This window comes from Glycine max, chromosome 19 (assembly GCF_000004515.6).
Source record: "Glycine max cultivar Williams 82 chromosome 19, Glycine_max_v4.0, whole genome shotgun sequence".
Taxonomy (NCBI): domain Eukaryota; kingdom Viridiplantae; phylum Streptophyta; class Magnoliopsida; order Fabales; family Fabaceae; genus Glycine; species Glycine max.
In genome coordinates this window covers 42,233,576-42,254,045 of record NC_038255.2, presented here as the reverse complement: position 1 = coordinate 42,254,045, position 20,470 = coordinate 42,233,576, and the positions used below count along the sequence as shown (strand labels likewise).

At 37.1% G+C, this 20,470-nt stretch overlaps 2 protein-coding genes and 1 pseudogene across 3 annotated transcripts; 1 reads left to right on the top strand and 2 right to left on the bottom strand.

The window, feature by feature from the left end:
- Nucleotides 1–230: 230 nt before the first annotated feature.
- On the bottom strand, nt 231–8,825 carry LOC100786317 (F-box protein At4g02760). 2 transcript variants are annotated; one of them, XR_419994.4, is made up of 13 exons: nt 7,915–8,825; nt 7,177–7,352; nt 6,588–6,785; nt 6,397–6,507; nt 3,168–3,253; nt 2,972–3,093; nt 2,209–2,273; nt 2,044–2,116; nt 1,900–1,962; nt 1,737–1,801; nt 1,564–1,641; nt 1,180–1,440; nt 231–590 (listed from the first exon to the last, which is right to left on the bottom strand). XR_419994.4 is itself a non-coding variant. In XM_006604377.4 (12 exons), exons 1-12 carry the CDS (start codon nt 8,248–8,250, stop codon nt 1,233–1,235), a joined length of 1,581 nt encoding a protein of 526 aa, XP_006604440.1. In that variant the 5' UTR covers nt 8,251–8,825; the 3' UTR covers nt 231–1,232. The 2 variants fall into 2 exon arrangements, 1 of the variants encoding a protein (XP_006604440.1); XM_006604377.4 differs by having other exon boundaries at nt 231–1,440.
- Nucleotides 8,826–9,550: 725 nt separating this feature from the next.
- On the bottom strand, nt 9,551–13,112 carry LOC100785799 (pre-mRNA-splicing factor 18). Its single transcript, XM_003554207.5, has 2 exons — nt 11,698–13,112; nt 9,551–10,083 (listed from the first exon to the last, which is right to left on the bottom strand). Exons 1-2 carry the CDS (start codon nt 12,517–12,519, stop codon nt 9,670–9,672), a joined length of 1,236 nt encoding a protein of 411 aa, XP_003554255.1. The 5' UTR covers nt 12,520–13,112; the 3' UTR covers nt 9,551–9,669.
- Nucleotides 13,113–13,722: 610 nt separating this feature from the next.
- Nucleotides 13,723–20,227, top strand: LOC100784720 (N-terminal acetyltransferase B complex catalytic subunit NAA20-like; annotated as a pseudogene).
- The last annotated feature ends 243 nt before the right edge of the window (nt 20,228–20,470 follow it).

The following is a 20,470-nucleotide window of genomic DNA, read 5'->3' as shown; positions in this document are numbered from 1 at the left end:
GTAATTTTGTCAAGTTTAGGAGCCAGTAGGAAGAATTTTATTACATCACTTACATAATTTGTGTATTATACCTACACGCAACGATGCAACAAGTGCGAGTTACATTTTTCAAGGATGTCACCTCTCACGAACAGGAATGTGTTTCATCAACGGAGGGCATGTTCATTCATCATGAAATGATCCATGACCTGGCCATCTCCCATTATTACTAATAAAAAGTAAACAAATAATTGTTTACATAATTTTTATTTGCGAATTAACTAAAAAAAGGATACAAGATACATCATAACTCAAGACCTCTCCTACATTAGAACCAAAAATAAATCCCGGCACTATGGATTGATGCCGAGGGAAAATAACCTCTTTTTTGGGGGGGAGCTAGTGGGATGGAGCAGCAGTATATTTACGTTTCTGCAAATATGGAAACAGAGGCCAACTTTTAAAAAATTGCAACTGATCTCCAATTGTCCTCCCAGATTGAAAACAAAATGAAGAACTTCAAAACACAGAGAAGGACAAAATGAAAGTTGAAAAATCCAGGATCCATATTGACATCCATCCTGTGGCATCGTTCTTCCCCTACCGCTCCCCTAGTCCATAAATTCAAAACACAATATTAAGAAACGCCAAGAGGCGAACAAACATTGAGTTTAGAAGGAAAAAAACACAGCAGGAATTAATTTCAAAGCATCAAACTGTATTGTAACATCCCTTTTTGTGGACACAAACGTGTTAGGTATCTCCAATTTCCAATATGGGATACTAGACAGCAAAACTTGTCACGTGCCAACCATGACAATCTCCAAAACATCATATTCTACGTAAGCTTTCAAACTTGTTCATAGTGCATAGTTGTCCAAAGTCAAAACCTAAAAGCAAAGCTAATCTATCCTAGTAAAATGCTTTTATTAAAGGGTCAAGCAAGTATATTGAGGACAATGGTGAAGGAGTATTTATTACACCCTATTAAATATTTCTAATTCCTTAAACAAGTATTAAATGATTTTTGTATTTATTATATAATAAATTCTTTCTTTTTCAATAATTACTTCCTAGTTTTGTTTTCTTCACTAATGACCTCAAGGCACCAGTGCTTTTATACATTAGAAATCAACTTGTAACCCCCCTCCCCCAACACACACAAGTGCACCCGCATCCACAGAGACAATGAGAGAGTACCAAGTTCACTAGATTATTGTCCTTCTAAACTGATGCCTCACAAGGAGGATTCCCTAGAGGGACAAAAAGTCAATCTCATCTGAGCTTTCCTCATATATCACATAGTTGGCATCTTGACCATCCTCATTGCCACTTCCTTGATCACTATTGTAGCTGCTTTCAGATGTACTCATAAAAATTGATCCATCTGACGTGTGGCTGCTCAATTGTGATGGCAAACTTATCTCGCTGTTCATATCAGCATCGAATGTCTCGATGTAACTGCAAGACAATCCAGAAACACAAACAATTGGTGACCTTTAGAATGAAAGAAAAAATCCCTCCGCCTGCAAGAAATTAAGTGCACCAAAATCCAAAATACTCTAAAAGTGAAAACTATCTAACCTTCCTTCTGCTGATGGATATTCAGCCACCAGACACATATCAGGTCTTGCTTCCAAAACCTGTTTTATAGGCATAATACTGGAACACAGCCCCAAATTTGTAAATAAATAAAGAATTAAAAAATAAGCCATTTAGAAAGTCGAAGTAACACATCCATAGATGACAATCATTACCTAGAGTTGTAGCACCTGTGATACCAGTCAGCCTCAGATGCTAAGCCTTCCCTATTGGATATGTCCTGATTAAAGGAAAAAGTGACAACAAAAATCAAAATTGAGAGTCTAGCACAAACTTCACTCTTATTTTAGCAAGGTAAATATATTTCTATATACCCACAAGATGTACAAGCAATTTGAAATCTCCTGCAAGAATTGCAGTCAGTAGCTTAGCGACTTCCATCTGCACAAAGTATTAGTATTTCAGTTCAGAGGCAATTGGGTGGAAAAGGGAAAAAAAGTAGAAATGTATTAAAAATATTACCTCTTTGAGATGCATGCAATCCCTTAAAATTAAGACCTCAAGTAAGTTCCCACCATTGCAGCTTCCAAGGTTTCTGGAAAATAAAGGTTTTAGTATTTTTAATAAATCTCAACTGATCAACAGAATCAGACAGGCTCTAGCAAAGCCTTGTTGGAAACAACTGACCTTAAGAAGTTACCAGTGATTGAATAGGATGTTGAAAAATCAACATATTTCAGTTTCCTAAATCCCTGCACATGAAGTTTGGAATTAATAACTCTGAGAACATGGGGCTTTTCTTTTACTTCAATAATAAATAGGAAAATTAGGAGAATGCCATCTAGTTTAAAATTAATCAACTGAACTTCAAAAACAAAATGGTAGTCTTCAAATCACTCATCAAAAGAACATTAAGATAAGCTGCCCTCACTTTTCCCTGAAAGCATCAAAATGATCACCGATATGTATTATGTAGCATGTAATATTGCAAAATTGTTATTCAAAAATTAAATTTTCCCACCAGTTTTTGATAATCGAAATGCAGTAAATGGATTTAAGCTCATAAATAATTGTATTATTATAAAACATCCGCACATACTCTACACTCCATGATAACAGGTAAGTTACAAGCAGCAAAAGTTCACCATAATGCCTCTAACTTGAACTCAAGATAATCTTTGGGTGTAAAAAGTGCAAAGACAACAAAAATAAATAAAAACTAAAGTTGAGTACAACTAAAGTAAAATGCAGAAATTGAACACTACATATTGAGGGAAACATGTATCTTGTAATGAATAAAATTAATAAAAGGAAAATTCTCTCAATTAACAAGAGATTGTCATAGTTAACAAAAGCTCCAATGGATGCACAATGCACAATGCAAAATAGGTTTGGGAATAAGAACTTGAAACATAGTACATTGAAAATTGATACTTTCATGAAAACATACCTTAACCAGGACGCGAACTTTGCAATCGTGTAGCTTAAACCCTCTAAGGGATAAAGAAGTTAGATGAGGACAATTGTTTACCAGCTCAAAACAGGTTTGCGCTTTCAAGCTGTCATCTCTACCTGATAATCAAAAAAACATAAGTAGAGATATCAAAAGCCCTAAAAAGTAAAATATAGCTGAGAAAGTGAGTTACCTGTTTTAGAAGACTCAAAAAACAAACGCTCTATCAAGTGGCAGTTTGCACTAACTGACATTAATGTTTGCCTCAGCTCAACATGGCTAGCAGTTCAAGAGAGAAAAAAAAAACCATCAACAAATACAATTTAGAAACAACCTTCTCTTTCAAAAGAAATGAATTAGTGGAAAATATGTGAAGTCACAGATACAGATACACATTGAATGCTATTCACTTGTTCGCAACAGAGTTTAAAAGAAGAGATATTGCTATAAAACCAACCAAGTTCATAGTCACAACTCAGCAGAAAGAATTCCCAGCCTAACTATGGCAGATGGAATTTAAAATAATTCATATTCTAGATCATACGAAGTTAAACTGATCTGAGTTCCATTTTCTTCATGTTTAAGGACTTTCAAAAGGTTCAGGGGATTTTTGGGATTCATGGAGTACTACAAAAAATTAGCATGGAATTATGGGAAAATAGTAAATCCCTTTACAAAATTATTGAAAAATAAAAAGGCAAGTTTCATTGATCTCAAGTGTCAAGAGGCACAACAGACCTTTGAAACTTTATGATCAGCCATGATGTCCATGTCAATACTTGCCATGCCAAATTTCTCAAGAGACTTAATTGAGGAAATGGATACAACCAGCAAAGGGATAAGAGAAATAATATAGCATGAAAGCTCATTAAAGTCAGTTCATGAAAAATTGATGGCTAAAGTGATTACAGTCCAGAAGTGACAATATTATTCCCCATTGAAGGAGTTCAAAATTCCTAACTGACTGGAGAGATTAATGGGTGAAGACCAACACAAATGAACCTCTGAACTCCTAGGCTTTGACTTTTGAAATCCACTATTATCCTGGAAATGACAACCAGGTAGCAGCTTCACTTTTATGGAAGATGAACTACCATCTCAAGAGTCCATTTCATTGAACAGGAACAAGTGGAGGAAGTTCAGACTTGTTGACAATCAAAATAGGATCAATTTCATATTCTGTCTTTATTATCATATCAGAATTATACGAACAATACCTCCTATAATTAATTGTATTAATTGTAATTAATCTATATAAAGGAGCATCTGCTGTGTACTCAGATACATGATTTTCAGCCTATTATCCCTCTATATTTTCTCTTATTTTACATGGTATCTAAAACTAGGTAGAGGGAATAACAAAAAGTCAGTGCTCGCTACCCTTCTTATGATAACCCTATCTCCTTTTCCAGCAACTTATTTCACATTTCTCCAAGTTCCAACGCCACTTATCTTTTTCTGGTGACCTTTCCGACCAATGACCCCATCACTCAAATTGCCACCTACCGATCTACACAACGGTGGTGATGGTGGCCACATCGAAGATCTGACATGCCCTCACGTGCATCCTCTTTTTTGTGCCTGACTTAGGCAAACAGCGCCTTGAACCAGCGCATCTGGCGCCAGTTTTGACATCGACTTCCAGCGCAGTGGTCATCCTCCTAATGCGAACAATATCTCCTATAATTAGAATATCTTCAGAATTATACGAACAATATCTCCTATAATTAATTAATTAATCTATATAAAGGAGCATCCGTTGTGTACTTAGATACACGGTTCAGTCCAAATATCCCTCAGTTTCTCTCCTTTTTACAAGACTAATGTCAAATTACATCAGTTCATAAAAGATCTAATTGCACAACCCCAAGTTCTATGCTTTGAAGATGGCAGGTTATTTTACAAGGCAAGTTAGTTATCCCAAGGACTTTTGCTAGAATTCCTTTGCTGCTATCAGAATTCACAAACCATAGGAGGACACTTAGGTCTGTTCAGATATCATAACATCTAAGAGAATATCTGGGGTTGTCTATTGAAAAGGACCGAAGAAAGATATCCAGCAGTTTATAGCCGAATGTGAAGTACACAAGATAAGCATCAAAACCAGTCCCTCACCAGTCTCCTGCAGCCATTGCCTACTCTGACCCAAATGTGGAGTGATGTCTCCATGGATTTCATCAATGGTCTATCCACCGCCAAGCTCAAGGATAACACCTTGGCATGGAGGATAGACTGCCCAAATATGCCCATTTTTTGGCTTTAGCTCATCCTTTCATGGCCAAGGAGATAGCCCATATTTTTATATATGAAATAGTAAGGCATTACATGTTCCCTACTTCCATTAGGAACCATATCTTGCTCAGGCATTTCTAGTCAAAATTATTTAAGCGAGTGGAAACTAAAATCCGAAAGTACAGCAATGCTTAGCATCCACAAATGGATGGGCAAACTAAGATGGTAAATAGATGTTTGGATATTTAAGCTGTTTCACAAGGTATGTATAAGCAGTGGCCACAATCATTGAGTTGGGCTGAATGTTGGTTCAACACAAACAACACCCTTTAGAGCCTTGTATGGAAGGGACCCTACCTTAGTCTTTAGAGGGTATACATTTCCCTCAATCATGGACTATGAAGTAGGAACCAGCTCTCTAATCTCTACTACAAGGGACTTAATTTTGGATGAGTCAAAGGATAATTAACATCAAGCTCAGCACAGCATAATGCAGCAAACCGATGAGAAGAGAGGATTTGCAGGTAGGAGAACAGATGGCCTGGCCGGCTGGCCCTATAGGTTTTAATTCTTGGCCCAGCAAAGAAATGAGAAACTCGGTCCAAGATTCAATGGGCCCTATCAAGCAATCCAAGAGAACGGGGAGATTGCTTACATGCTGCAATTACCTGCCACAAGAAGACTTCAACCTATATTCCATGACATTTGGCTGAAGAAGGCTGTATCAGGCTCCTACAGTGCTTGACACTTGCCCAAAGTATTGACAGACAATTGGGAATTGAAGACACAGTCTAAGGATTTTTTGTATTTTTCACGCATTGCTCATGTGGAAGAAGAGTTGCTAGTATGACATGACTTACATGTGAGAATTCTTCATAGTGTATCACTGTCTACCTCTGGACCACTTCAGAGGTCTACTGAAAATACATCAGTCTTTTTATCATTTTTCGTTCTATTCCTGGTCAAATTCAACCAGAATTCCCAGCCTAAATGTGGCAGATGGAATTTAAAATAGTACATACTCCAGATCATAGGAAACTGCACTGATCATAAAAAGAGTTCCATTTTCTTCATGTTTAACACACTTTAATTTAACCAATGACATTTTCATACCATAAATCCAGTAGCAGTGAGACAATGCTTATAATGAAAAGAAGGGAAAGAACAAGAGTTGAAGGAAATAAACTTACAGCCCAACAATTTCCAAATCAAGGAGAGAAGGGCATGCTGACAATGCTGCACCAAGGGATGCATTATCCATTCTCTCGATATTGTACAAGTGCAACTTTCTCAAAAGAGCCCTACAAAAACAAAATGTAAGAGCCCATTCAAAACAAGTCACCCAAACATACTGAATACTGAAGTCCATGAAAAAACATACCCTGGGGCACCGCCATCCCCACTTAAAGGGCTTAAACAGCATCTTGTGAGAATGGATGACTCTCTCCCTTGTCGAGATCTCTTATCATTCCATGAAAAGTTAGATACTTCTACAATAGCATTTCTGATGGTACAAGCAAATGGTGGACAAGATCCAAGTGAAGTAGTAGCGCCAGGGACAACACCAAGCTTAAGAGACCTTATTAAAAGAATTAAAATAGATTTCTGTGAGAAAATAATGACACATGGAAAAAAAAAGAAGAAAGATCACATTCTAATGCTGGCCCAAGAAGTTAACACTTAACACAAGCTAAGATATTTTTTACGGTTGAAAGAGTTAACAAAGTTTACATGGTAATATACACTTCAAATGATAAAACTAGTTCTACAAATTCTAATAGGAGCAGATAAAGACAATCAGTGATGAAATGTAAGCACCCCCCCTTCCCCCACACACTTTGGTCAGCTCAAGTGCAATAGGTGATTCATTTTGTACTGTCAAATACTATACACCAAAACCACCAGGTGTGCAGTTGATCAAAGTTTGCTCAGGAACAAAAAAACATAGCACGGAAAGGACATTTTCATACCTTAGTGCCTTTCCAGCTCGCTGAACCATCGTGGCAACAACTGCATTGTTAACCTTCGGAACCAGCGTCGTCAAATCAAGATTTGCATAGCACATAGGATCTTTAGCACATTTGCTAAACAGTGAACAAGCAGCCGAAGCATAGCACAGGCTCTGGGTATCAAGCATCGAGAACACCTGTACAACGAGATCAGAATCAGTACCCAGAGAGAGCTTACTCATCACTTCCACGCAGAAGCACGTTTAAAACCTACGGTAGTTCCCCATAATAAGCAATGGAAATTTCAATCTTTTCGTGAAACAAAATGCACCCATAGACTCGTGCTCTGCATGTTCCTCCACAAGCACTTCATTGATGTAGAGCATTGTTGTACTCGATACTTAGAGAAAACTCGAATCCTATTATATTCAATAAAAACCATTTCCATAATATAAAGAAAACGCTTCCCTGAGAAAAAGGGGAAAAATCAACAGCGTTGAAACAACACATCCACCGACTTAATTAATTAGCTCAGCAACACGAAACGCAAAAGCACGAATCTACAGCAAGGGGAAACAGAGGAAAAGCGCTACTCTTTACGAGCAACATTTGAAGCGTAGCATAACATGATTATTATTATTATTATTATTATTACATTGAAATTGAAACGAAAACAGATTAATTGAAAACAAACAGGTATAGTAAGGTGGCATTAAAAAATTAGAGGTGAGGGAAATGAAAAAGGAAAGTGAGAGTGACCTTGATGGTGAGGTCGGGAGGGAGGGGCCAGGAGAGGGAATTGTGGTTGGAAGCGCGTTTGCGGGAGGAGTGTTTGGCGGCGTCGAGGAGGAGAGAGGCCATTTTGAGGGCGCGATCGATGAGATCGGAGTCGGCGTCGGAGGGGACCGATTGGAGGAGCCTCTCGAAGGAGAGATCAAGGGAGAGAGAAGCCACGTCCGAGAGGGAGAGAAACGCCTCAAGCCGACGCTCCACCTCTCCCAGGTTCTCCGCTCTAGGGTTTTGGGACGGACACGGACGCTTCGACATTGACGACAACGACGTCGTTGAGGTGAGAACAGGGGAATGGGAATCCATGGTATAGTAGCAAGCACACTACCCACCAACACACACGAGTGAGTGGTTTCGTTTCGTTTCGTTTCGTTTCGTTTCGTTTTTGTTTGGTTTCTTCACATTCACACGACCCTCACCCTCTCTCTCTGCCTATGGCTATGTACCGCTGCAGATAGATCCTATGCGTTTCAGTGCCGGTGCTTCTCGCCTTAGCGCCACGTGGACCATCACATGGCTCACCTCACTCCATCTGTACACCTCCCTACAAAAAGTTTTTCTTTTTTTAAAAGAATCTTTTTTCTACACCGTCCCGTTCACAGTAAAACTGGATTCCGATCCTTGGTTAATGTCTCACTTCCATGAAATGTCATGAACAGAACATAATTCAAAGGTAAGATTTTACTAAAAATTACTAATCAAGTTTTATGATTAAGATTAATCATCAAAATAAGTGATATTTCACATTAATCAACAAAACAGTAACATGATTTTAAAAAATTATTTTTCTTATCTTTTTTCCTGTCCTTTGTTGGTTGCTTCTCGGGCAACGCTTTATGTTATTTTACCCCTCTCCTTCAGCATGACATATGATCCATCAGTTGAGTCCCATTTGTTTAGTCATGCACAACCAAAATAAAAATTCTTGTCTGCACAGCTCCTAATGAAACTTTGACAGATGGAGATTACATAAAGTGAATGTAGTTTTATTTTGATTTTGATTACATCTACAATCTTCGGTGCTTTCTGACAGCTGTTTAAATAAAGACACTCACTTAAACAATTTATAGATACGCCAAATTTCTCCCTTTTTCTTATGTTTACTAAGCAACCAATTGGATGCACGAAAAGTAATGATCAAAATGCAATTTTAATTCTTTTATGAGTTTAATGATCATACAGTCAAGTTTTTTAAAACTGATAACCAATCATAAATCATAGTATGTGACTTTTAAGATAGTTAAGCCTTAAATTTTTTGACGTACCACTTTCTTTCAAAAAAAAAAAAAAGGCTCATCCCCGGAGGAAAATTGATTGGAAACCAAATAAAAGCCCTTAATGCCTCTTGGTCACAAAACAAAAAATAACAATCCAAACAAATAAATTAATCTTTTAATGGTTGTCGCTTCCAACACTTGGCTGTTTCCTGCACCTCTTTTTTTACTTCTTAAATATAAAAGTACATTTAGAAATTTTGGCTTCCAAAATGACCAATCCGAAAAGTAAAGAAAAAAAACGTTCTGAAAAGGATGCCCGAAACAACTTGGTGTTGCAGGAAGCAACAGCCTCTTTGAAGACACCATCAGAATTTTACATGTTTTCGCCATTTTAAAAGATGCATTTCCTTTTATACAATCAATAAGAGACACAAACAGACTGTATCTAGCAATTAAACATATATAGTATGCATCATACGATGATGTCATTTCAGCAAAACATTAAAAACTAGATGTCTCTTGGAGCAGGCATTATCCTAAGCCTCTCTTCAGAAGCCTGATTGCCCCCACTAAATCTCTCTTCTGCTAGAAGTGAATGCAAATCACTGCCATTTGCCAAACTATTGAACTCAACAGCTTTAGAAGGCAATGTCGGATAACGGCGTTGGCAAAATGTCATTAATCTCTTCACAGATTGCAAGTACTTGCGAGTGGTCTCATCATTCATGATGTGAGCAACACTGTTGGTGTAGATCTTTTCACGGGCAGATCTTTCGTGAATACCAACCATAGTGACACCAATAGGCCAGGGTGCATTCCCAATGGCCAGCTTGATATAATGGTCCATTGCAGCTAGATAATCTCTCTTCATACAGCATTCAACCATCAGCAATAGCGCCTGGCGAATGTCATCCGGAAGAACCTGTAACCGCATACATTCCATTAGTTTAATGCTTCAGAAAACATGCAACACTGACACATATCTTATCAACAATAAAATTTTAAGCTTGCTACTCAAACAAAATCCATTACTTTGAAACAGTAGTATGCACTAAAACAAGGAATATAGCCTTCTAAAGGGATTTACTATACTATTACTTCCCCGACAAAATATCATTTTTAGGCTCTGATTGTGCATGATCCTATAGAATGATCAAGACTAAGCATAATATCATATTTTTTAAAAGTAGAAACTAACCATAATATGATCAAGCTAAATAGTTTGGCTAAACTATTACCATTGAAGTTTCTCAACACGATTGCTAGATTAGAGGGAGGTGTGGGATAATCAACCATTAATGCAGTTTTATTGTCATTTCTGGTCATTAAATTCTGTTCATCAACATCAAGGACTACACCTACACAACAATTTTTACACCAACAAAAATATGCATACCTTACCTGTCCTAGACTCCCAGTTTCAAGTTTTCAACAATAACAAAAATCCTAATCCAACTAGAAAAGTTGGCTATATCAATCAATCACGCCACTTAGTCTCCATTTTGGCATGTGTTTGGATCAGCTTATTTTGGGGGCAAATATGATTTTTCTTTGGAGCTTCTTGAAAAAGATTTTTGGGAGGAAAATAATAATTATTTTCCCTAAAAAACTGATAAATAATAAGTCATAGATTACACACATTCACCATCAATCTAGAAGCAATAAGAACATTGTAATGAAGTCAAGAAATTAAAGATGATGGTGACATTAATAGAAAAAGAGCATAATGAATTAGATAAAAAAAAAAAAAAAGAAGCAAATGAGAACTATGAAGTCTAAAGGAAAAAAACAGGAAAAATAAATCGTGTAAAATGTGGAGGAACAGAGGTAACTTTAAGTGGAATGGTCAAGGAAGAAGGATTTCAAATCCTATTATGTTTCTGAAGCAAAAATGTGTGGGAAAATGGGGGAGAATTCACAATTCTATCCAAACTAAACAACCTTCTTTCAGCATTTCAGGAGTAAAAATGTGTTTTTGAAGCCCATAACATGATAGCAAAGCTATAGCCCGTGAAAAGCAGCTATTTTGGCCACGCTCCACTATTTGAATCCTATAAGTAGTCTAGGGATGACCCGCTCTGCTACTCTCCACTATGGCGCACAATTGACAACGATGGTGCAGATTCATACATATGACCTCAGAATGGTCTTACTTACACTCCAACCATTCCAAAAATCATAATAGAAGATACTATCACAACAGACTCTAGCCAACACCTAGATGTCATGCATACAGTTCTCCGAAGACACAATACAATGACAACAGCTTACTTCTCCATCTCTCTTGATTCAAAATTGCTTTACACTTCAGAATATTCTATTAAACTAAAACAAATTACTAACACTATCTAAGATAAATTCTAATATGATCTTAAAATTTGGGTTTGAGTCTACCTCAATCCTACATTGCCCCCACTTATGTACTTTAATTTGGTCATATCTAGTTGACGTGCGATCTCCAACACACAACTAATCCGCAATGCCAAACAAAATTCAAAGATAACATAAACCAAGAGGTAAAAAAAAGAAAACTCACCTTCTTCCTGCAAAACTTAAACAGCGGATTCAAGTAACGCGCACACTGCTTAAACGTGGCAACCATGGACTTCCCCTTGGCCGTGCGCTTCTCCGCCTCAGGCATCTCGCGCAACTCCTGCTTCCACTCATTCAACAGCTTCTTGAAAAACACCAGAATCTTATCCTCATCGCAAAGCTCCTCGAAATTCGCCTTCATCCGCTTCAAGTCCTTGTCCGCTTCGGCACCTTCGGAGCTGCCGCAGTCGCTCAAGTCATCATCTCCGGCTCCACCCTCACGGTCCTGAGCGGCACCGTCGTCGGCCTTCTGGCGCTTCCTCTCGCCGAGGATCCCGGTCTTCTGGCGCTTCCTCAGCTCCGCAATATCTCGCAGGAAATCGTTGGTCTGCCCCTCCGTCATGTCGCTGTCGACCTCGAAGACGCCGGCCTTGAGGACGTACTTGAGGCGGTCCAGCCTGGCGTCATCGTCTTCTCCGAAGAGCGTGACCGGCTGCTTCAGGAAGCGGAGGCGGCGGATGACCTCGGGTTTCGGGAGCACGAGGTTGTCGATGTTTTGCTCGTCGGTGAGGGAGGCGGAGGCGGAGGCGATAGTGGACGAGGCCGAGGAGGAGGCGGTGGATGAAGAGGACGGGGCGGTGGCGGCGGTGTCGGAGGATGTTGCGAGGCGCTTTAGTGACTTGGCTTCCAATTCGCGCTTCTCTTGCTGGCGGAGTTTTTGGATTTCCTTCTGCTGGATCTCGGAGCGCTTGAAGAATTTCTTGCCGCCGGTGTCTTGCGCCAGGGATTGGCGCTTCTTGAGAAGCTCTTGCTTCAGAAGGTCCATCTAGGGTTTAGAGATGATCCGATCAGAATTCGGTAATTTGGGTTAAACTATAAACACCGTTGTAGAGGAAGAACAATAGAACGACCGCGTTTTGGGAGACAAAAAAAATTTAAAAATGAAAGGGGTTGGGGCCAGGGATGGCAACTGGCCGGAACAAGGACGGATTTACTTATCTCCATTTTGCATGGTTATTATCATCGGATTTTATAGGATTTGGGAACTCACAAGGAACCATCGAAGGAGACAATTGAAGCCTCCTATTCTGCACAATGCTCAAAGAGTCTCCACCACCCCTGCCACTCTATTTTCGAAAATCCTGCAGTTTCTATTTTTCCAAATATATTCAATAGCCACACCAAAAAACAAATTAAGATTAGCTATGTCCATTACACCGCAACTTGGAAATTAAATTGGAGATCAGCCAAGAACCAAAATTTGCTCAAACAACATCTGGGAGTATGGCATTCCAAACCTCCTTAGCTGCCACACAAAGCCTCAAAACGTGCTCAATGTTCTCTACCTCTTGACCAACAAAAAGAACAAAGATTCTCATAAGATAATCCTCTTCTAGTCACTAGAGCATTATGAGCTATTTTCCATGAAAAAACACCATAAACCCCCATTTAAACAAAGAAAAAGTTAAATGAAAATATTTCTAATAAAATCTAGGAAGAATTATATTATATAAAAAATGTTAATGAATCAAATTGTAACCTAAATTAAAATATATTAAATTTGAATTGGTACTTAAAATATAAATTGATGTTTTTATGGGTTTTTAGATTTTGTTTAATATTTTTTATGATAAACGAGTTTAAATCTAAGTTAATCTTTTTTGACAATTCTTTTTTGAAACTTTACCAAATATTAAGAAGGCATTATATTAGGTAAAATTCTGGCCTTGAACCAAATATTTTTTTTACGAGAAAAGATACTCTTACTACGAGAATAATTCTTACAAAATTATTTTTTATTGTTTTCATTTTTTTTAATATCTAATGATTATAATAATATTAAGAAAATAAATAATAAAGATAAGAAATGATTATAAAAGAGTTTTCTTGGAGGAGGTAGATTCCTTTTTTTTTAATTCATTTTAAAGCAAACTAATTAAATATTAAGTAATATATAAAAAAAATAATTAAATTAAATGAATTAACTTTATTTTATTTCCTTACTGATCCAACCCAGTGAACGTGGAACACACCTGACACGCGACACCTGATCTGCGAGCGAGGGTTTGTGAAGATGACGACGATTCGCAGGTTTTGCTGCAACGATCTTCTTCGCTTTGCCGCCGTCAATCTCGACCATCTCACCGAAACCGTAAACATTTTTTTTGGTCCCTTTTCCATTCGATACTGCATCTGATGGTGCCTTCGCTTAATTGCTTCATGGTTTCAGTTCAACATCTGATGGTACATGACCTATCTTGCAAGATGGCCCGGCTATTTCCACGTTGCCGAAGGCCCTGGAAATCGAATCATGGGTTACAGTGAGTAGTAGTCTTTCTTTGCCTTTGCTTTCTCATCTAAAAAATCACTGTATGCCAATGCTAAGTAGGTTGATTTCGTTTTCAAAAGGAAAAGTTGTGCAAAATAGAAGCAAGGGAGTGAGACTGAGAAATGAATTATTGTTTTGTTTTCAGTAGCTTAACAGCTTGTTGCCTTTAGCAGGAATTGGTGGTTTAAACTATATACATGTTTAGGAATGATACAATGCACTTCACAGTTGGGGACTTGATATAGAACATGATAATGACAATTTAGATTTCGTCTGCTGTTTGCATAGGCTAGTGCAACGTAGCTTGTGTTTCTCTTGCAAGTTCAGATATAATGTGCCTAATTGTTGATTAAGTCTCTTTCAGCAAATGTTAGCATACGGGATCGAACCCACAACCTTTCCCCTCTTCCGTTCTCCCTTAACCATCCAACCACCTTATATCTCCTGTGGATTAAGTCTTTATTTCATCATCACCTTCTATTTGAAGACGGTAGGATATTAACACAAATGTTATTGATGTAGTTATGGGTAAAGTTGAGGGGCAAGGAGAATCTTGGCATGGCCATGTAACTGCGGTGACCGTTGCTCCAGAGTATCGAAGGCAGCAGTTAGCTAAAAAACTTATGAATCTGCTGGAAGACATCAGTGACAATATGTAAGACGTGTATATGTTTGATTTCTTTTAATCTTTCAAGTTTCTAAAACATTTCCTGTCCTCTTTACACAATCTTATTTGATTTTTCTTTTGCCGGTGGTTTTCTGGTGAATCATGTATTCTGTACTATAGGATATGACATCATCATAATTGATATTTCTCTAGTTGGGAACTGCAAGAAATCTATTGGAAATAGATGCATTTAAAGCTTAGGTTCATTTATTTTTTGGATTCATGTACTTAGGAAGTCGCACTTGTATTTATTCTTGTAAATATAACATGTAGTTAATTCAGAAGTGTGTGTTTGTGTGTGTATTTATAAAATATCCCGATTGCTAATCACTTGAACATTTTGTAAGCTTTAGTCCATCCAAATCATGAATTCCTAGAATTTCTACTTCTCAACTTGGTATCAGAGGGTTTGGTTCTCCCCTGCTTTTTATGCTGTCATAGTAAACCTCGGTGTACATTATCCCTCCCCCATGGTGCAGCGGTAAAGTTGTGCCTTGGTGACTTGTTGGTCATGGGTTCGAATCCGGAAACAGCCTCTTTGCATATGCAAGGGTAAGGCTGCGTACATTATCCCTCCCCCATACCTTCGCATAGCGAAGAGCCTCTGGGCAATGGGGTACGAAGTTTTAAATAGTAAACCTCGGTGTCCATGAGTTTTCAGCATCTGTCTCCCACTATCAATAGAACCTCTGCCTGGATACCTTATTTTCCAGCTGTTTCTAAACTAGGGTGTCCAGATTCTCAGCCACGTACCACCACATGCAGGCATGCAGCCACAGTATCTGTCCTGACAGACTTGTGAAAGTTGTGTTCTGCCTTCCCGCCGTGGTTCCTTCTCATATTGGATTGCCGTTGTGCCTCTTCCAGAATTTCTATTGGCCTCTATTGGACCTTTTATGGGTCACACTTCTCACATAAATCCTTGTTTGGGTAGTTAGTGGTTCTAAATAAATACCCTTGAAGCTGCTTTTCTTTGAACTCCCTGTTTCAGCAGAATGGCATATGAAAAATCAACAAGTGATGGTCCTATTTTTCCTATATTGGGAAAGAATTATCTAGTCTGGTCTGCTTCTGTGGAAATTTGGTTTCTTTGTTCAGGAGTACCTTGATCATTTGGAAAGACATGTGATAAAGTCTCAGTAGAAAAATCGTGGTTAGTGGAAAAAGCTTGACTATGAACTTTGTGACTCCGTTCCTTGGTACGCCAATTTGTTGAGCCAAACTTTTAGCGAACTTCAGAACTTTCAAAACCTGTAATTTGTCTTGGAAGAAGGCCCAAACTGTCCTTGCTAATGATATTCAACGTTTGTATGACTCTACAAAAATTAGCCTCTCTTAAAGAATTCAATCATGAAATGATTCCATATGTTTCTAAATCCCATTTTGTTGTTGAAAAATTAAAAATGTATTTGGAAGCTGATACTTTAGAAGGTGTAAAGAAGAAACTTCACAATCATTATATGGTGTTGGTTCTTCATGGAATGCATCCACATTATGAGCATGTTTGTGATCAAGTTCTAACTGGTCAAGAGTGGATGATTTGGTTACTTGGCTTCTTCAAGTTTTCACTAAAAATAGGTGGTAATTCAATTGAGTCAGTTTAATCTTCTGCAATGCTGCCTACAGGAGTTGTGAAAATCACAGAGGAGGGAGGATGAGGTGGAAGAAGTGGTCCTCCTCAATGTTCATATTGTGAAAGAAACACTCAAGACACATGTTTTTCTCTTTCTTCATGGTTTCCCAAAGAGAATACAGTAGACATCTCCAAGTCTGAAAAATCTGACCAAAAATTTTCAGGAGTGTATAAAAAATATCTTGAAATAAAGGCTGTTAAGCAGTCTTAGTTGTTTTTTGCCACTAGCCTTCATGCCTCAATAACCCGTGTCTCTTAATCTGATAATAGTCAAAGTCCATGGAGAATTAATTCAAGTGCCTCTAATCACATTGCTAGTAATAGTTCTTTATTCTTCTCCAAAATGTGCACCTAATAAAATGAATGCTGCCTTAATCTATTGATGATCAAGTTCCCTATTCCCTTTCCTAAAGAACCATTGTTTCATGTTGCCTATGGTTTTGGATGCACTTGTTTCGATCATGAGGTTTCTCCAATTTTAGATAAGCTTATTGTTCAAATGTATTCTTGGATATTCTAGACTTCAAAAAGGATATAGTTGTGATTCTCTAGCCAATAAACGTACATGTCTGCAGATGTCACATTCTTGAAGAGACTATGTTTTTTCTCTTCTTTGAATGAGTCCAACTCTTATCGTCCAGTATTGTTTCTTGTATAGGGATAATCTATTCATGATGTTGCTCCAAGCAAGGTTTAAACTAAGTTGTCCAATCACCTCTTGTCACATATCAGTGTCCCCATGAGTTGTTCATCTAACATTACATATAGAACCATGTGGGTCATGTCCTACTCAACAAACCTACTATGCAGCTTCCTGATGCAAATTTTGATTTTCCAATTGTATTCGATCCCCTAAAATCCTGATTCTATCTACAAATTTTTATGCTATAATTGTTTATCTCCTCCATATTTCTCCTTTATATCTTTATCTTCTATTTCAATTCCAAAAAATGTGTGATGCACTTGATCATCTAGGATGGCAACAAGTCATAATTGATGGAATGTAGGCATAGTGGTACTTAGGAGTTCTTTCCCTTCTCGAGAAGATAAATGTTGGTTGCAGATTGATTCATGTTATTAATGTTGATCCAAATGGAGAAGTTAATCATCTTTATGTTAGACTAGTTGCCACAGGGTATACCCAAATCTATGGTCTTGACTATGGTGATACTTTTTCTCCTGTGGCAAAAAAATGCTTTAGTAAGTCTTTTTCTTGCCATGGATGCTATTAGTCATTGGCCACTACATTAGTTGGACATAAAAAAATGTATTTCTTCATGGAGAACTAGAAGAATATTATATGGAACTATCAATTGACTTTGTTGTTTAGGGGGAGTTTGGATTGGTTTGCAAACTTTGATGTTCTCTTTATGGGCTCAAATAGTCCCCGCGAGTTTGGTTTGGGAAGTTCAATTGTGTTGTTCAAAATGTTGGACTAAAACACTATGAAGCATATATATATACACACATACACACATCACATTACATCGTTAACAAGAACTTATCCATAATATCCATCCTTTCAACATGGTCAACAAATGTCTTGGGTGGTAAACCTTTAGTCAACGGATCCACTATCATTAAGTTTGTACCAATATGTTCAATTAACACTTCATATTTCTGCACTTCTTTAACTGACAAATACTCCAAATCCATGTGTTTTGCTCATTTCAAGTATTTGTCATCTTAGAGAAGAAAATAGTTATGGAGTTATCACAATAAATTCTCAGCAGTTTGGCTATACTATTAACAATTTCAAACCTTGAAGTAAAGTTCCCCAACCACAATTCTTGAATTATGGCCTCAAAGCATGCCACAAACTTATGCTCCTTGGTAGAAGGGGCAATTACAGATTGTATTGCACTTTTCCATGATATCACTCCTCCAACCAAAAGAAAAATGTAGGCTTCCTTGAGTCCATGCATCTAGCATAGTCTGAATCTGAGTAGTCAATCACTTCAAGGTGATCTGACCTCCTATATGTGAGCATGCAATCCTTGATGCCTTGTAAATACCGAAGAACTTTCTTTGTAGCTTTCCAGTGTTTTATTCTGTGATTGCTTTGATATCGGCCCAACATTCCTATGACAAAATTAACATCCGGTCATGTACATGTTTGGGCATACCTCAAGCTCCCAACCAATGATGCATAGGGGGATAGACTCTATTTCCTTTCGTTCCAAGTCATTTTTAGGACATTGCATTTGACTAAACTTGTCCCCTTTCTAAATTGAAACAATCCTTGGATAGCACTTTTTCATTCTAAATATCTCTAATACTTTATTAATATATTCTTTCTGTGTCAATCCCAACAATCCTTGTGACCTATCACAGAATAGAACACTGGATTCCATATCATGCCCTTTCTTGTGTGGTCACACATCCATCTAATTATTCTTATTTCTGCAACTCTTATTTTTATCTTCTTGTCCCTTTAAAACCCATTATTCACTATCATAGAGTATAACTGAATCTATAATTGTATGATAAAATTTACCTGAGTTTGGTAGGTCATTTGTGATCACAAATAACGCTTGATGTCTTTCTCCATTTTAGCCATCCAGCTTGTATCTTGTGTGTGACCTTCTTATTAATTTCTCCATTATTTTGTAGTATTGTGTTATAGAATTTAGGTGGGAAAGAGGAAGAAACAGAAAGACAAACTTACATATCATATTGATCCCAAATATTTAAACTAAAAAATGTGTTATGACATCATTTCCCAATTTTACTTCCAAGTCATAATCCTCGTCTCTTGCTAAAATTGCAATATATATAGTGTCTTACTCCTAGTTAAGTAAAAACCTTTTGTTTCCAAAGTTCAAGTTTTAAGTTAACGGTTTCTTTTGATTTCTCAATCAAAGCTACATCATTTGCAAAAATCATGCAATTAGGGATAATCTTGTGTCCTTGGTTACACATCCAAGACTAGATTAAAAAGTAAAATTATATCATCTACAAAAGTATGTAATTCGGGATAATATTTTGTATGACCTTGGTAAACAGCACATCCAAAACTAGATTAAAATGTAAGTGCTTAAGGCTTAGCCCTTACATTTCTATCTCTATAAGAAAGTCTTTATTTCACCTCTTGGAAATCGTACATGTTCTTGTATAGTCCGAATGTAAGTCTTAATTTATAGTATTGGTATAAATTGGATATTATGATTTGTTATATCAATAGTTTAGAATTCGATAGGGATAGGAGATATATAGATTAAGGTTTATTTTCTTACATTATGATTTTAATTGGAGTTGCTAACTATTTTTTTTATGCTAATTGGAGTTGCTAACTAATTAGTTTTCTAATTGACATCATAGCTTGGCTATGTAATTTATCGACGAGTGCTACGCTACTATTCTGGGGAAGAAGATGGTTTAGGTATGCTTCTAAGTTCTTGTTTTTCGTTTTTGCTTCTTTCTCTCTTAACAAAGCTCTTGCTGCTAATTATTCATTGTCATTTTATGCTTTGCTTTTAGATATGAGGAAGGCATTGTCTTGAGATGTTGAAAAGAAGTCCATCATCCCTCTTAAAAGGCCAGTCACTCCTGATGAGTTAGAGTATGATTAAATGTGCTTTTCATGCAACTCTGTTGCGTGAGCTTATTGTGTCTGAAAGCAAATATATTGGTTAGGTATTATACGGTAATTAATTTACATTTGTTTAATTATCTGATTTCATTACGAGTTATATTTCAAATTTTGTATTAGTGGGATGTACTCTTTTGGAAGTTATTCTTGCACTACTAGAATACTAGCCTATGTTTAGAAGTAAACCCTGTTTGTACTTGATAGGTTGTCAGCTTGAAAGGGGAATTGATCATATTCCGAAGGTTTTGTGGATGAAAAATGACCATAGAATATAATCTTGTTAGCAACATAAATAAGATTCGGCATTTCTTTATTGGGCTTTATTGTAAAATCTTTGTGTACCCATCACTGTTGTGCTCTTTCATTTAATAAAACTAGTTTTTTGACCCATGGATGGATAAAAATAGTTTTTGGGGAGTTATATTTATTTTGAAAATGAAATTGATGATGAATTAAGAACACCTGATAACTTAAAATAATACATATGAATTTGATGTTGATAAAATAAAAACAAAAAAAAAATTTTATTTGGTCATTATTTTGTGTTTTATAAATG